This window comes from Lepidochelys kempii, chromosome 2, assembly GCF_965140285.1.
Source record: "Lepidochelys kempii isolate rLepKem1 chromosome 2, rLepKem1.hap1, whole genome shotgun sequence".
Classification (NCBI taxonomy): Eukaryota; Metazoa; Chordata; order Testudines; family Cheloniidae; genus Lepidochelys; species Lepidochelys kempii.
Genome location: NC_136381.1, coordinates 66,266,071 through 66,283,154, shown reverse-complemented (window position 1 = coordinate 66,283,154; position 17,084 = coordinate 66,266,071). Strand labels below are relative to the sequence as shown.

Below are 17,084 nucleotides of genomic sequence, written 5' to 3'. Positions count from 1 at the left end.
GTGTATTCAAGTCATTACCTTCTTTTTGAAGCTTTAAATCACTGATAGGTTTAATAACGTTTGTCCAGTTTCATTGCCAAATGGGTCTTCAGACACTCTGGTGCATATGTCATTAATTCTACCACATTCTTTACTTTCCAGAACTTGAAGGTTACAATTTACAATAAAAGAGAAAATATTGAATATGGCAAGTCAGAGACCAAAAGCAGTATCACAATGATCGCTATGAACACATTTAAAGTGTACCACGTATATTCTCCTGCACGCAGCTGCCTCGCACCCACCCCCATCCCATCCACCCCCAAAGTTCACTCTTCTCCCAAACTTCTCCTGATCTATAGGGCAGCCTGCATAGACACTGAAAACCGTGGTTACTTAAACATTGCTAAAAAATGTTCCTCTGGGATCTCTTTTGAAACTTCCTTAGGGATCAGTCAGAAGGGACCTGATTTAACCCTGAATTCTCTAACTCCATTGACTATAGGAGAGTTACACCAAGGATGAATTTGGTCCTTTATGTTGCGAATGGTAGGTTAGATTATGCTAGAAACCCTTCCTGAAAACTGAGGGGGGGCTTCATCATAATGCTGCAAACACTGCTTCTAAACAGATTATATCTGACTTTATTGTTTGTTTATTTTTTATCACTGAGTCTATGCAGTTGCCAGGAGTGAAGGGGACAGCCCTAAATATCTATGACATGTGGTGTGATTTGTGAACCCACCATGACAATGGACAAGCAGAAAACACAGTAGTGTTTTCAAACGAGTTAAACTGAGAGTACTGCTCCTCTGCATTGGGCATCTCCCCCTTCTCCCAGTGCGTGTTGCAAGGGTTGGGTGGCAATTAGCAGGCACAGAACCCTCTGAAAGAAATACCAAACAGCAAGCAAGTCTCCTTGCTAACTACATACACTACCAGCAGCAGAGTTTGCATTGCATAAACATCTGCTACAGTCTGCAACAACAACCTCCCAAGACAGATTTTAAACAAAAGCCTAAAACACACAGGTTTAAACAAATCTTCCGGTAAGTGCTTGTTCCCAGCTTTCTCCCCTGGAGGGGGTGTGCTCAAGAAGTGCTTTGGGTAACTTGCACTTCCTGATTATTTCCTATGGCTAGCGTTTTATTCGTGGGCAAAGCCCATTCCACAACAGCAAAGAAAGTGCAGATCGTGCATAAAATAGCAGCTGGCTCACACCACTGAGACAGTAATAATGAAAATATCCCTGGTCTCTTGTTCATAGGCAGACGGATCGCGAAGTGATCCTGAATCACAGCCGCAAAACGAGTACAAGAAAACCCAATGCTTGGGTCTTTTGTAAATAACACTAGCCTGCTTTGCAATCCCTCCTTCTCCCGGGCTCTTGTTGTAAACTTCTCTCTTTAGAGACATAACCCTATTTACAGTCATTTAATCAAGTTACGGAGGAATTAATAACGCAGTTGCAGAGCCAGAACAAAGTCGATGTTCTGTTCAGAACAAACTTGTCACCACCCATTTAATTCTGTACACAAAATAAAAAGCGTGGTCCCGTCATCACAGATTGCTAAGTACAGGCTTTTCGTGAGCCTTAGGGTTCGCACATAGCTTCCCATTATGTTTTGACTTGGGGAAAACAAATGGAGAGACTTTGTTTGTTTGGTGGGGGAGAGGGGTATAGAAGACAGAGTTACCTGTTCAGTTAAATATCCCACAAGGACATCCTTTTTCCACGCTGTTTCTCAGAAAGAAATGTACAGAATAGCTACTTAGACTTCCAGTTTGGGGAAGAGGTTATGAAAAATCCTCTCCTCCCCCACCTCCCAACACACCCCGTCCGCCTCCAAACTATTCTGGGATTTTATTTTAGTCATTCCACTAGAGAGAGAGAGAGAGAAATAGATACACACACGGGTAGATTCCCAGCAAGAAGCGAGGTATCAGAGAAAACGCTCTCACTTTCCTGCACCATCAGGGTGTTTGGAAAACACCCAGAATTTGCCTAAAATATAACATTTTACAACCACATCGCCCCCCTCGAACAACTCCCACCCCGCAAGAATGGCTTTGGTGTGGCTGCCTTTGCTTGAGAGGTTAACTCAGTGTGCAGCCTGCCAAGATTTAGCTCCCATTTACGCACAGCAAAACAACACCACAGATAAAGCACCTCAAATAAAACAAAACACAAGTCACCTTGTTGCAATAGTAGGGGTCCAGGCAGGGAGAAGGTCCCAGACAAGGGGTATCAGGAGTGGCAGCAGGCTGTGGTGGTGGAGGTGGTGAATAAAATCTTACGTCCATTTCACTAAAACATCAAGCAAACTCCTTTCCTCTTTTTCCCCCCTTTTTTTACTTAACGTTCGTGCAACGACAAAAAAAAAAAACACAACAAACAACAACAACAAAAACCCCAAGCAGGTTGAGAAGAATCAGCAAGAGGTGCCTGAGTTTAGGAGAAAAAGAAACACCTTCCTTGCCTCACATCCGTTGGTGGTTTGTAAAGAAAGAGAGAGAAAAAACTCTTCCAAAAAAGCACCAGTCTGCAGATGTCTGGAAGAGAACCAGCAGCAAACCCTCCTTCTTCTCCTAGAGCAGGGCAGGTAACTTAGAGTATTGTTTTCCCTGCACACACATGCACTGGTCGCTAGCCCTGGGTGTAGATTTCGCTCTCTATTGGATTCTCTGAGTTGTTTCCTTTCCTCTCTCTCTCGCCTCTCTCTCTCTCTCTCTTTTTTTTTTTTTTTTTTTTTTTTAAATCTCTATCAGTGTGTGAGTGTTGGGGGGAGGGGGATTTTCGTTTCTCCACCTTGGGGAAGGGGGAAAGCTAGTGCACACCCGTGAGGCGTGGGGGGGGGCGAGGCGGAGGCGCTCCGCTGGGCTGGCCCTGGAATGGCTGCCCCGTGCTGCTCGCCGGGAGGAGGAGAGGGACACCGTGTGCGCCGCTTCCAGAGCCGCGGCTCCGAGTGTGTTTCACACAAAGGGGCTCGCGAGCGCAGAGCCATTCGCGGCTGCCCAGGACGGGGCTGGGGAGTGCCGAGAGGGGGCGCTGCTGCAGCACCCCCCGGCCGCCACCCGACCGCCTGCCAGTTACTATGGTGCCTCCTCAGCACAGCGCGGCTGCCCTGCCCCGAGGGGAAGGAGAGGAGCCGGGATAGGGCGGGGTGGAGAAGGAGTTAAAGCAGGGGGCAGGGAGCAGCAAAAAGGAGGGTGGGGAAGCACTTAACTGGGACCCAGGAGCTCTGGGGTTTCTGTTCCTGACTCTGCCACAGGCTTCCTGGGTGGCCTTGGGCAAGTCACCCAGGGAACCTCTTCGCTGCCAGGAAATACCCACAGCATGGAGTCTGGGAGCCTGGGTCAGCCAGCAGGGGGCTCGGGAGGCAGGGTTAAGAATTGCAGTGTAGATGTTCAAGCTGGGGCTACAGCCTGGGCGCTGAGCCCCAAGATCTCAGGGCTTGGCCTCCAGCCTGAGCCAGGAAGTCTACACTGCAATTATTAGCCCCACAAGCCTGAGTTAGCTGACCAGGTCTTTTATTACAGTGTAGCCATATCTTCAGGGTGTGTCTACACTGTACATTAAGCCGAGACTCTCACGTTTGACCACAACTCCATCCCTTACGTCCACACACAGATCAGTCTGTCCTAGGACCCTGCTAGAGGCGTGGGCTAGGGCCCAAGTCTCTCTATGACTTGCAGTGTGGATGGATGTCAAGCCACAGACCTGAGACAGAAAGTTTGCGTAGATCAGTCTGGACACATTAGCACAGCCTTGAGACCTGGGTCCAGCAACTGTTAAGCCCAGGTTTACAATGCAGTGTAAATGTTTATCCAAGTGTGGGCTTGGAAACACTGGGTTCCACAGACCAGGGCTTAGTGTGCAGTGTAAACATACCTTTAATGTCCCTTTGCATCTCAGTTCCCCACCCCTAACCTGGGGATAATTATTCTTCCCAACCTCACAGGCATGTTGCCAGGACAACACCATGAACACCTGGGACACACATTCAGTGTCGCTATTTCTCAAAATGTTATCACGAATCTCGTGATATCCTGTGGAGTCCATGGAAACATATGAGTAGGGGAAAAATCTCATCTTCCACTTTAAAAAAATAAAGTAATTTTCTATACTTCATGGTGGCAGAGACAAGCTTGAAATTATGACCTGAGTACACCATAATGGCTCAAAAAACAAAGGCAAATAAAACTAATCTGAAATGTATTATTATTATTATTAAAATATTTTATGAGTTTAGGGAGTCTCACCCATGAGTTTTGAATGGTTTAGGTTGGCAATATTGCTTGGGGCTGGCACAATATAAGTACTTACCATAGACAGATCAAAGAGGAAAATGGGAGGTGGGGTAGGGAAATAGGGAGGCAGAGAGGGTATCAAAAACAGGGAAGAGGAGCAAAAAATAGTGGGAATAAGGGTAAAAATGAGGGGAGGGAGGATAGGCAAAAACATGGGAGAGAGGGGCAGGTAAGCAAAAAAAGGGTATAAGGGAATAAAAACAGGGGAAGAGAAGGACCTTTAGGGGGATCACAAACAGGCCCCAGTGGCTTTCCTGCTGGCTTTCTGTCTGAGTTTTAATCAAGAACAGGAGGGATACAAAATAATGCAGATCTGTAGGAAGGATGGTACAGGAAAGACACCTTGAAATTTGGTAGATTTAAATATCACTGCACATTTACAGAGATAATATGGAAGAAGAGAAAGTACCTTTTTACTTCTTCATTTAAAAAAGTCTAGGGTATGTCTACACTACGAGATTAGGTCGAATTTATAGAAGTCGGTTTTGTAGAAAGTGTTTTTATACAGTCGATTGTGTGTGTCCCGCTCTAAGTGCATGTAGTCGGCGGAGTGTGTCCACAGTACCGAGGCAACCGTAGACTTCCGGAGCGTTGCACTGTGGGTGGCTATCCCACAGTTCCCGCAGTCTCCGCCGCCCATTTGAATTCTGGGTAGAAATCCCAGTGCCTGATGGGGCTAAAACATTGTCACGGGTGGTTCTGGGTACATATCATCAGGCCCCCTTTCCCTCCCTCCTTCCATGAAAGCAAGGGCAGACCATCGTTTTGCGCCTTTTTTCTTGAGTTACCTGTGCAGACGCCATACCATGGCAAGCATGGAGCCCGCTCAGCTAACCATCACCGTATGTCTCCTGGGTGCTGGCAGACGCGGTACTGCATTGCTCCACAAGCAGCAGTTTATTGCCTTTTGGCAGCAGACAGTGCAGTATGACTGGTAGCTGTCATCGACGTAGTCCTGGGTGCTCTTTTAACTGACCTTGATGAGGTCAGGGGCGCCTGGGCAAACGTGGGAGTGACTCAGCCAGGTCATTTCCCTTTTAAGTTTCATCTCATGGCGATTGAGTCCTACCGGCAGTGCACTGTCTTTTAATCAGCTGCCAGCAGAAGATGATGGCCAGCAGTCATACTGCACCGCCTTCTGCAGAGCACCCAGGAGATGACAATGGCTAGCAGTCATACTGCACAGTCTGCTGCCAGCAAGATGTATAAAGATAGATGAAGTGGCTCAAAACAAGAAATAGACCAGATTTGGTTTGTATTCATTTTCTCCACCCTCCATCTGTGAAATCAATGGCCTGCTAACCCCAGTTTTGAGTTCTATCCTTGAGGGGGCCATTCTGTTTCTCACAAAGCCACCCCCTTTCTTGATTTTAATTCCCTGTAAGCCAACCCTGTAAGCCATGTCATCAGTCGCCCCTCCCTCCATTAGGGCAACGGCAGACAATAGTTCCGCACCTTTTTTCTGTGCAGATGCCATACCACGGCAAGCATGGAGCCCACTCAGATCACTTTCGCAATTAGGAGCACATTAAACACCACATGTATTATCCAGCAGTATATGCAGCACCAGAACCTGGCAAAGCGAAACCGGGCGAGTAGGCGACGTCAGCGCAGTGACAAGACTGATGAGGACATGGACACAGACTTCTCTCAAAGCACGGGCCCTGGCAATGTGGGCATCATGGTGCTACTAGGGCAGGTTCATGCAGTGGAACGCCGATTCTGGGCTCAGGAAACAAGCACAGACTGGTGGGACCGCATAGTGTTGCAGGTCTGGGACAATTCCCTGTGGCTGTGAAACTTTCACATGCGTAAGGGCACTTTCATGGAACTTTGTGACTTGCTTTCCCCTGCCCTGAGGTGCAAGAATACCAAGATGAGAGCAGCCCTCACAGTTGAGAAGCAAGTGGCAATAGCTCTGTGAAAGCTTGTAACACCAGACAGCTACTGGTCAGTCGGGAATCAATTTGGAATGGGCAAATCTACTGTGGGGGCTGCTGTGATGCAAGTAGCCAACGCAATCAAAGATCTGCTGATATCAAGGGTAGTGACCCTGGGAAACGTGCAAGTCATAGTGGATGGCTTTGCTGCAATGAGATTCCCTAACTGTGGTGGGGCCATAGACGGAACCCATATCCCTATCTTGGTACCGGAGCACCAAGCCGGCGAGTACATAAACCGCAAGGGGTACTTTTCAATAGTGCTGCAAGCACTGGTGGATCACAAGGGACGTTTCACCAACATCAACGTGGGATGGCCGGGAAAGGTACATGACGCTCGCATCTTCAGGAACTCTGGTCTGTTTCAAAAGCTGCAGGAAGGGACTTTATTCCCAGACCAGAAAATAACTGTTAGGGATGTTGAAATGCTTATAGTTATCCTTGGGGACCCAGCCTACCCCTTAATGCCATGGCTAATGAAGCCACATACAGGCAGCCCGGACAGTAGTCAGGAGCTGTTCAACTACAGACTGAGCAAGTGCAGAATGGTGGTAGAATGTGTATTTGGACTTTTAAAAGCATGCTGGCGCAGTTTACTGACTCGGTTAGACCTCAGTGAAACCAATATTCCCACTGTTATTACTGCTTGCTGTGCACTCCACAATATTTGTGAGAGTAAGGGGGAGACGTTTATGGTGGGGTGGGAGGTTAAGGCAAATCACCTGGCTGCTGGTTACGCACAGCCAGACACCAGGGCGGTTAGAAGAGCACAGAAGGGCACGGTGCTCATCAGAGAAGCTTTGAAAACCAGTTTCATGACTGGCCAGGCTATGGTGTGAAAGTTCTGTTTGTTTCTCCTTGATGAAACCCCCCGCCCCTTGGTTCACTCTACTTCCCTGTAAGCTAACCACCCTCCCCTCCTCCCTTCGATCACCGCTTGCAGAGGCAATAAAGTCATTGTTGCTTCACATTCATGCATTCTTTATTAAGTCATCACACAAATAGGGGGATAACTGCCAAGATAGCCCAGGAGGGATGGTGGAGGAGAGAAGCACCAGGAGGGATGGTGGAGGAGGGAAGGATAAGGCCACAGAGCACTTTAAAACTTATTGAATGCCAGCCTTCTGTTGCTTGGGCAATCCTCTGGGGTGGAGTGGCTGGGTGGCCGGAGGGGCCCCCCTACCACGTTCTTGGGCATCTGGGTGAGGAGGCTATGGAACTTGGGGAGGAGGGCGGTTGGTTACACAGGGGCTGTAGCGGTGGTCTGTGCTCCTGCTGCCTTTCCTGCAGCTCAACCATATGCTGGAGCATATTAGTTTGATCCTCCAGCAGCCTCAGCATTGAATCCTGCCTCCTCTCATCACGCTGCCGCCACCTTTCAACTTCAGCCCTCTCTTCAGCCTGCCACTTACTCTCTTCAGCCCGCCACCTCTCCTCCCAGTCATTTTGTGCTTTCCTGTGCTCTGACATTGTCTGCCTCCATGCATTCGTCTGTGCTCTGTCAGTGTGGGAGGACAGCATGAGCTCAGAGAACATTTCATCGCGAGTGTGTTTTTTTCACCTTCTAATCTTCGCCAGCCTCTGAGAAGGAGAAGATACTTGATCCTTTAAACACATGCAGCTGGTGGAGAAAAAAAGAAAAGGGACAGTGGTATTTAAAAAGACACATTTTAGAGAACAATGAGTACACTTTCACGGTAAACCTTGCTGTTAACATTACATACATAGCACATGTGCTTTCATTCCAAGGTCGCATTTTGCCTCCCCCCAGCAAGTGGCTAGTCCCTGATTCTGGGACTCCATCATGGTCACCTCTGCTGATGAGCTCTGCATGGTCACCTGCAGCTTGCCATGCTGGCCAAACAGGAAATTGAAATTCAAAAGTTCGCGGGCCTTTTCCTGTCTACCTGGCCAGTGCATCTGAGTTGAGAGTGCTGTCCAGAGCGGTCACAATGGAGCACTCTGGGATAGCTCCTGGAGGCCAATACCGCCTAATTGTGTCCACAGTACCCCAAATTCGACCCAGGAAGGCCGATTTCAGCGCTAATCCCCTTGTCAGGGGTGGAGTAAGGAAATTGATTTTAAGAACCCTTTAAGTAGAAAAAAAGGGCTTTGTCGTGTGGACGGGTGCAGGGTTAAATCGATTTAACGCTGCTAAATTTGACCTCAACTCCTAGTGTAGACCAGGGCTAAGAACTTTAATGACCTCTCCACAAATAAGCCTTGGTGATCACTCCTAATTCCATAGTGATGTTTAAATCTACCACATGCTCATATACACATTTGCTTCATAAGATTCAGAGCGTAAAAGTACTTTCACTGTTGTGTGTGTATTTATGAAAATATTCTTTCTTAACATTGTATAAAACCAACAACCCTAAAACAAACATTTTAAAATATATTTTGGTTTGTTAAGTAACAAAAAATGTGATTGTTAAGAAAATAAAGCAATGCTTCTGTGAGAACCATTGATCTCTGTGTTCAGTGGTTCAAACATTTTCATAGTGTGAAGAATCTATTAAGATAGGGTGTGTTTAATGACCACCTGCACATCCAACCACCCAAACCTGATATCACCTTTTCCACTAGCAACTATAAAGACTGGTTACATAATTTATATAGAGAGAGACACCAGATAAGAAGGGCCTGAAGCAGGGTTCCTTTTGCATACTTTAGTTTAATTGACCAAAAGTACCTCTGGAGATTCTCAGTGTTACCATTCTCATAATTTTATTATTAAAAGTCTTGTGATATTAGGTGTTTTTCTTAAACCCTCTTTCTTGGCTTCATGTGATTATGACAGAATCTCAGCTTTTATTTTCTTTAAATAAATAAGTTTCGAGATTTTATGGTTGTGGAGAAAATATTGAAAATGTGGTACAAGTTCATCCTAAAGGCTCATCCATAAGAAGGCAAATAAAAAGAGCCCCAGAAATGTATTCTTTAAAAAAAAACAATCATGATTTTCCAGGGCCTGATTTGGGATTGGCAATTAGGAGAATCCCAAACTGTTTTTTCAAGCATGTTATTGCTTGAAGACTGACAGATATTTCACTGTTGCTAATGGTTTGTCCATTGACCATAGTCTGATGCAGAGGAAGGGAAAGAGCTCTGTCAGGAAGCTCTGTACTGAGAAGCTGCTAGTGAGAGGCTACTGTTACTCAGAAGCTGTGGTTTGTCTTTCTGGTTTGTAGAGGAGTATGATAATAAAGATGTTGATTCTAAAAGAATTGCTCTGGATGCTAGATGCAGAGGTGAGGATTTGGGTATCTGAATGACAATGGAGTACAAAAATACAAGCAGCAGGATAAATTGTAACATTAGATTTAAATGAAAAATAATGGTAATGCCCTTTGTGACAGATAGTGCACACACAGGCAATATCTCTGGGGACCAAATTGTATTAGGTTTATGTATCACTGTAGACCATTGTATGCAGCTCCAGGGGGGAGGGTTACAACAACTGCTCCAGGAACCAAAATTAATGGGGGAGAGGGGTGATGAAGGTGAATTACTTAGATTGTAAACACTTCCAGAGAGGTACCTCCCCATAGGGAGGCTTGCACATACTGATACAAACTGGGTTTCCCAGAGACCAACAGACAAAGAAAGGGCTTTTGGCATCAGATGGCTGTATTTAAGCTAACTCAAGGGGGCAGGCACTCTGGATCTTGAATTCAGGCCTGTGCTACGTAACTCCAGTTACTGACTCCAGCTTGACCCTTGGCATGACTGCTGACCCCAGCTCCAGCTTAATCCTTGGCATGGCTTCTGACTTTGACACTGGCTCCAACCTTTGGCATGGCTTCTGACTCTGGCTTTGACATTTTGCATGACTTCCAACCATGACCCTGACTCTGTCCCTGGCTCTGACCACTAGGTCAGACCATCCCATTACAGGCCCTGACAGCTTGCTCAGACCAATTTGCTCTCCTCTTGGACTCATTACTGAAACCCTGGACTAAGTATGGACATGACTAAGGCTCTCATCCCTCCATTGTCCCAGGGGCCTATGAGCCTGCAGGAGCAGATTGCTGCCCTCCAGACTGAGGGACCAAGTGCTATGGCTACAGACAAGGAATCGCTCCTTCTGTGAGCAAGCTACAGCCCTTGGAGTAGCTGCTGGTACCCACTTGGCTGCCCTTACGATGCCAGCTCAGTTAACTGACCCCGGAGTCCCTCTGCCGAAAAGATATGATGGTACCCAAAATAAGTTGTGTGGGTTCCTTACCCAATGCAGACTCCTGGTTATGCTCCAGGAGTGTTAAACAGATCAAGTTAAGGTGGGGCTAGTACTGAGCCTGCTTACTGGGAGCAGGAGAGGGCTCTGGTGTGGGCCTCTTCCCCTTCTAGAGCAGGATCACCTAGTGTAGACTAATTGGGACTTAGTCTTACAAGTATTCGCCATTATATTTGATGACCCTCACAAAGCCCGCAGGGCAGAGACTGCCTTACAAAAGCTTCGGCAAACCCTGGGGTCAGCTCCTTCTTAGGTCTCCCAGTTCACACACTTAGCCATAGACACAGCCTGGAACAATGCTGCTGACCTCCATCAGTTTCCGCATAGTCTTTGTGAAAAACTAAAAGATGAGCTGGCCCCCTGCCAATTTGTAAGGAACTGCCCCTGTCAGCCTACCAATTTAGAAGTCTTTATGGACTTATATATCCTGATAGACCTATGTATCCTGATAGACACCAAATTGCACAAACAGCAACTGGAATGTAACAGGGCCCTGCCTACCTCCTGCACTCACCCTAGGCTAAGCCCTCAGGCCCAAGCAAGCTCAGCTTCAATCAAGCCCATGCAGACTGACCCACCTGTTCCTGAGCGAGGAAGAGTGTAGAAAACAGGAGAACCTCTGCTTCTATTGTGGTGGAGCAGCATATGCAGTATCCACGTGTCTTGTCAAAACCTCTGCTAACCCAATGACAGGAAAATGAGTAATCCCACACCCAGTCAGGGTCACGAACCTGGTTACCACCAGGGAGAAACCCCAACGCTATGTTAAACCAAGAGTTCCTTCTGCAGATTCTCTTGCAGCTGTGGATCCCAGTGGTTGAACAAATCTGTGTTCTCAGTCTTCCAGTACAGCCCAAGGTTATCCCAGATCTGGTAGAAACAGTAGACAGGTCACCTCTGGCATTGGGCCTGGTGACACAGGAGACCACACTACTGGAAGTGGTGATTGGGTAACACTGGGAAGTTCTACAATTTAGCCTTATTTTCTCCTCAGATGTCACCCTAATTTTAGAGGCACCCTGGTTAGCCCATCATGACCCCCATATTCTGTAGTCCCAACTCATTTCCTTCCCGTCAGGCTACTGACGGCCACCTTATTGAACCCAGACACGCCAACCCAGCACAAGGAACTACTGAGACTACCAGGATGTCTTTAAAACACAGCGCATGGACTCACTGCCCTACATCATGTGTACAATTCCCCCATCAACCTTCATCTCAGAGCCACAGTTACTTTTGGGCATATATATTCTATCTCACAACAGAGCTAGCAGTGTTAAGGGAATACCTTCAGGAAGACTTAGATAAAGGCTTTATGCACTGCTCTACCTCTCCCGCAGGCACCCTTTTTGTAAAAGAAGAAGGATGGTTCTCAGGGCACTGAACTAAATAACCATATGCAATCGGTACACTTAACCATTAGTCTCAGAGCACTTAAACCAAACAGGATCAGTTTTGATGTTCACCAAACCGGACTTTACAAGAGTATGTAATTTAGTTCAAATCAGGGCAGGAGACTAGTGGAAGACAGCCTTTAAAACTTGGTATGGACATTTTGACTATTTGGTAATGCCCTTTAAACTCACCAGCGCTCCTGCCACCTTCCAGTGACTGATCAAGGACATATTTTGAGATATCCTAGACTAGTTTGTGGTAGCATATCTAGATGATACCTTAATCTACTCCAGTGATCGAGCCAGACACAACCATCATGTTGGTGAACCAGCACAGGTTGTATGCAAAACTGGAAAAATTGTGTATTTGACCAGTCATCTGTCAAATTTGTATGGTTCACTTGTCAGCAGATGGACTATGGATGGACCCTCAGAACGTATTAGCAAGATCCCTGGAGCACATGAGACATGCAAAGATTCATGGGGTTTACTAACTCTTAAAGGAGGTTTATTCCAAACTTCTCAGAGGCTACAACCCCTATCACTACCATTCTCCAAAAACCCACAAGCTTTCACTGGTCTCTGGAGGCTCTCTGGAGACCTTTGAATGGATGAAGATAGCTTTCATGTCTGCCCCAGAGCTAGTCTACCCTGATCCTGACCAACTCTTTATCCTGAAGGCTAATGCCTCTGATGTAGCCATTGGGGTAGTACTATCCCAAAGAACAGATTATTGTAAACATAGTGAAAATAAGAAATTGACCTAAGGCCTCTTTAAACTGTTCTAACTGAAACTTGAATTTGTTTATTTGAATATGATGCAACATTGTTTTCTAAATTAAAAATCCATTGTAAGAAATAATAAAGGTTTTTTTTAACTCTAAGATGTATTTTCTCATCGTCATTAATACTATAAGCTTGTGTCAGAAAAAAAAAATCACAACCCAATACAAGAGAGGATGTCATAGTTCAGAAGGCTTTGCTCCATTTGGCACATTTTTGAGGATTTGTGACCCAAAACAACAGAAATGGCACAGAGGTGTGTATGTTGTAACACAAGTATGATATAAGTGTGTGGAGGATGAGATTCTAGTATAACTGGGTATGTATATAATGGATGAGCATCCTGACACAGGTCTAACTGATAGCTACACACGTCATAAAGTCAAAAAGTCACCTCTTCTGGGGACTGATTTCTTAAGTAGCTTGTTATGGTAGGTCTCACTGACCCTAACAGCAATAAGGAGATCAGCCTTTCTTATCATTGAACTCTTCTTGATGATTTTTGTAGTGTGCAGTATTAGACAGAAATCTTCTTTCTAGGTCAGGGATATGTTTTTTTACCTCTTATTTTTCTAGAACAAATATATGAAGTCCATTGTAAGGCAAATCTAATTTCTATTAATTCTTGAGATCCCATATTTTATTTTGTAGTCTCTCAAGGTAACAATGCATTCTAAATTTTGGTCTAAGGTCATATAGTTTGATGATTGTTGTTGTTTTATTAGTTCCCCTTGTAAGACAACAGAGCTCAACATCACCTGGTCATGTTTAATGATGTTCTCCTCCAAATGTTCTGCTTCTGCTCTGGTTGTTGAAATAGAATCGACATTGATTTCATTTCAGAATGAACTGTGCAATGTGACCAATAGTTGGGGATGAAGAGGCAGAATAGATTATTAATCTTTAAAAGTACATTTCCCTTTAATATGAATGTTAATCAAATTCTATGAACCATGTAGAAGGGAATCCTGAAGCCACATTTGAAATGACCACAATTTCTTTAAAAAATTGTGTAGTTACAAGGAAACAGCTGTGTCATTCTATAGATCCCCCTGAAAATTATTTTTCAAAGAATAGAAACAGAACAAACATAAAAAAGAATAAATAGAAATAGAAAAAAACCTAGCAGCAATCTCACAGTGTACACGAATAATCAATACATTATACAGTGCAGATAAAAAATAAATATCCCATCTCCCTAAGCACAACCACTGAAGTGGCATCTTCCTGACCACAAGTTACCTTGAAAAGATACATTTTTGTAGTGCATCCTGAAGGTCAACAGGCCTGGACTGTTATAACAAGATGCAGGAGTTGGTTCCAAAGCTAAGGGCCCCTCAAATCCAATTGCTCTACCACCAGAACCCTGTCTTTTGAATCAAGTGTGAGCTCCACTGGTCATAGCTGCATTGGTGAGAAGGGAGGTAGTCTATCAAGTAAGAAGATCCCAAACCATTTTGTGTACCACATCTGACTTCATTGCCAGTATGCTTGCACCTTTTGCATATACACCTCAACCCTGCCATAAAGCTGTCCTCAGGAGCCAAAAAAATCTTACCACATTACAGGTGAAACCGCGTTATATCCAACTTGCTTTGGCCTCGAGCATTTCTGTTATTAAAGCAGCCCCGCCGCCCAGGGTGCTGCTTTACCGCATTGTATACGAACGGTGTTATATCGGGTCACGTTATATCGGGGTAGAGCTGTATTGAAAAGGAAGAACAGGATGAGTATGTACCTCTTGCAAATATAACTGCAATGGAAAAAACAAAGTATATGCCTGCACTTACAAAGACAGTTGATTAGAGTCCTTTATCTACTATGTTTGTCTGCCTTTCTCTCTCATTAGCATTAAAGTTTACTAAATATTTTTCCAAAGGAATGAGCCAGTCAATTATTCCAATAATCATTTACTTCCAAATTATTTTCATTTTTTCTTCTTAATAATAGTGTGCACTTGTACACACACAGAGACACAAAAATCAGCAATACTGTTCAGTAAATGTCAGAGTTTAAGCCAAGCCCACAAAAGAATGCAAACTGAAAAGCAAGTATCATTAAGACAGATAAATTGTACTATAAAGTCGGTATTTCAGGAAGCCAAGCAAAACTCACAGAAGAGTATAGAATGCATTTCTGAATTTCCATGTCTTTGTGGGTTTAAGTCATACCCTTAACCTTATTTGAATACAGTATTTTTGTACTTTAATATATTTCATACAGAATATATAAAGAAGATTTAATAACTGTCTCTTACCAGTGGTTTATCTCTACCTCAGAGAAAGCCAGAATAAGTTTCTAGTGAAATCACTGAAAAAGCATACACTCTAAGTCTTCTATCAAATTATTTCCAGTCTTGCTGATTTGTAAAAGATCTTTTAAAAAGATTCTGTGTTTCTGTTTAAAACGTTAAAAGTTTGATTCTGTGCCCCAAACTTATAAAGGAATTACAAATAATCAGTAAAAGTCTAGTTTGCGCTCTTTACCTTTAAATATCCTATCAGTTTCAATATATGTGCATGTGGAATTTGCACTAACATTTAACTCCGATCTTCCAAAATGTGAAAAACTATATTCACATATTATATAACCCTAGCCATAATAAGGAATTAAACATCCTAGAAGAATGAATTCCTGGGATTCCTAGGATTCTGCACCCTTTTTTGTTTTTTCAGATGTGCTTTATAATTCTGGGGCCTGATTCTGGAACTCACTCTGAGTAGTAAGGACTCACAATGAGTAATATTTATTCAAGTAGTCAACATGGATAAGGGTTCCAGAACAAGACCCTTTGAAATATAACAAATATCAATTAAATGCCTTCTGTTACAATGACAAATTTACTCAAATACCTCTGCAGTATTTCAGACTCTTCAGTCTTTTGGTTTGGCCAAGTTACACTCAGTGAAGAGAATTGGAATGGTGGTTCTAAACCATCTTCCTGCTCCTCTTATCCATGGCCTGATTGGGGACCTAATTTGTCATAAGGTCTGCTACTCTGTCAGCCATTGATCACAAATGTGCGATACACTCAAGCTCTACCTCCCACATCCTTGGCTTGCTATCGGATGGCGTAAAGCCATCTGTGGGCTTGTCTTCACTGCAAAACAAACTCAGATTATAACTTCAGTGTTGCCCCTAATTTGAGTCCTGTCCATACATAAAACACCTTAAACTGAGATTTAAGTGGTGCTTTTAATTTGAGTTGGCTGGCCCCATAGTAGCTACAGTTAGCACAACTTGTCAGCTGCTTAGAGTCTTAGAAAACTGCTCTGCAGTGTGGATTCCAGCTAGTACCACTTGAGTGCTTCTAGTCCTCCAGTGCTTTCTGATCATTTCCCTCATGTGCGCCAAGTGAATGGACAAGTTCTCCTACAATTCACTGGGAAAGAATTCACAGAGTGACTCAGCTTACTGCAGTGCAAAGAACCATGGGATATGCCCTCAGACGTTTTAGTGCCACACACCAGTGAGTGCAGCACCAATGTAGACACAGCAGGTTGAATATTATTTCACAGTGTGGCTGCTCTCACTTGAGTTAGGCTAATTTGAGAGAAAGTAATTGGCGTGTTGGTAACTTGAGTTAACTCTGCAGTGAACACATACCCTATGCTACCTTTGTGCCATTTGGTGATTTCCTGTAACGGGATATACAAACGGCACACTGGACAATAAGGGGTTAAGGAGCTGTTCTGGGCTCAGCCACACCTGAAAGACATGAACAGGCTGGACGAGGAACTTAAAAAGGGAGCAGAATAGCTCACTTGTTGGTAGGCCAAGGAAGAGAACAGACCTTCAACTCACAGCTCCTGAGGAAAAGAACTGACTGAAGGCAAGAGCTTCCCAGACAATCGCTACCTGAAGGCCCCTCCCTGAGGGAAAGCAGGGCTAGACCCTGATACACCCTGAGAGGGAGACATTTTTCTCTCTCTCTCTCTTACTAACTCAGTTTGTTTGTGTTAGTTCCCCTTTCTTTTTGTTCACGGACTACCCTGGAAGGGGTAAGACTTTGAAGTGTCCTAGCCAAAGGGCCAAGTTACAGGAAGAGGCAGGCTACCACAGAGGTGGAGCAGTCACCAGAGAGAGAGAGCTGCTACTCCATGCCTATCATGAGGAGGGACAGTGGTGAACTGATCCCTTCACACAGGGAGGAATCATTCAAAAAAGACCTTTCAAGTAAGGGTTAGTTTCCCTGTATTAAAATATTTTGAGATCTTGAAGTAGAGTCACCATACACAGAATGCAAATAAGAAAAAACAACTGCTTTTGCCAAACTATGGCACGGCTGTTGACCGTAGAAACAAAAGTAAAAATTTGACCATGAATTAGCCTAACAGAAAATTATCTCTGATATTTGGGGCCACACAGACTGCAGGTGTTGGCTGCACAGTAGGTCATCTTATCCAATAACTTAAATACATTAAATGGTCGAGCAAG

The 17,084-nt window shown here is 44.6% G+C and overlaps 1 protein-coding gene across 2 annotated transcripts in view; it reads right to left on the bottom strand.

The window, feature by feature from the left end:
• Positions 1–2,929, bottom strand: part of TOX (thymocyte selection associated high mobility group box) — a 277,463-nt gene extending 274,534 nt beyond the window's left edge. For both annotated transcript variants that reach the window (XM_073331081.2, XM_073331082.2), the window contains exon 1: positions 2,176–2,929. In XM_073331081.2, the coding sequence (XP_073187182.1) occupies positions 2,176–2,283 (108 nt within the window). In that variant the 5' untranslated portion in view covers positions 2,284–2,929. The remainder of the gene's footprint in view (positions 1–2,175) is intronic.
• Between the last annotated feature and the right edge of the window lie 14,155 nt (positions 2,930–17,084).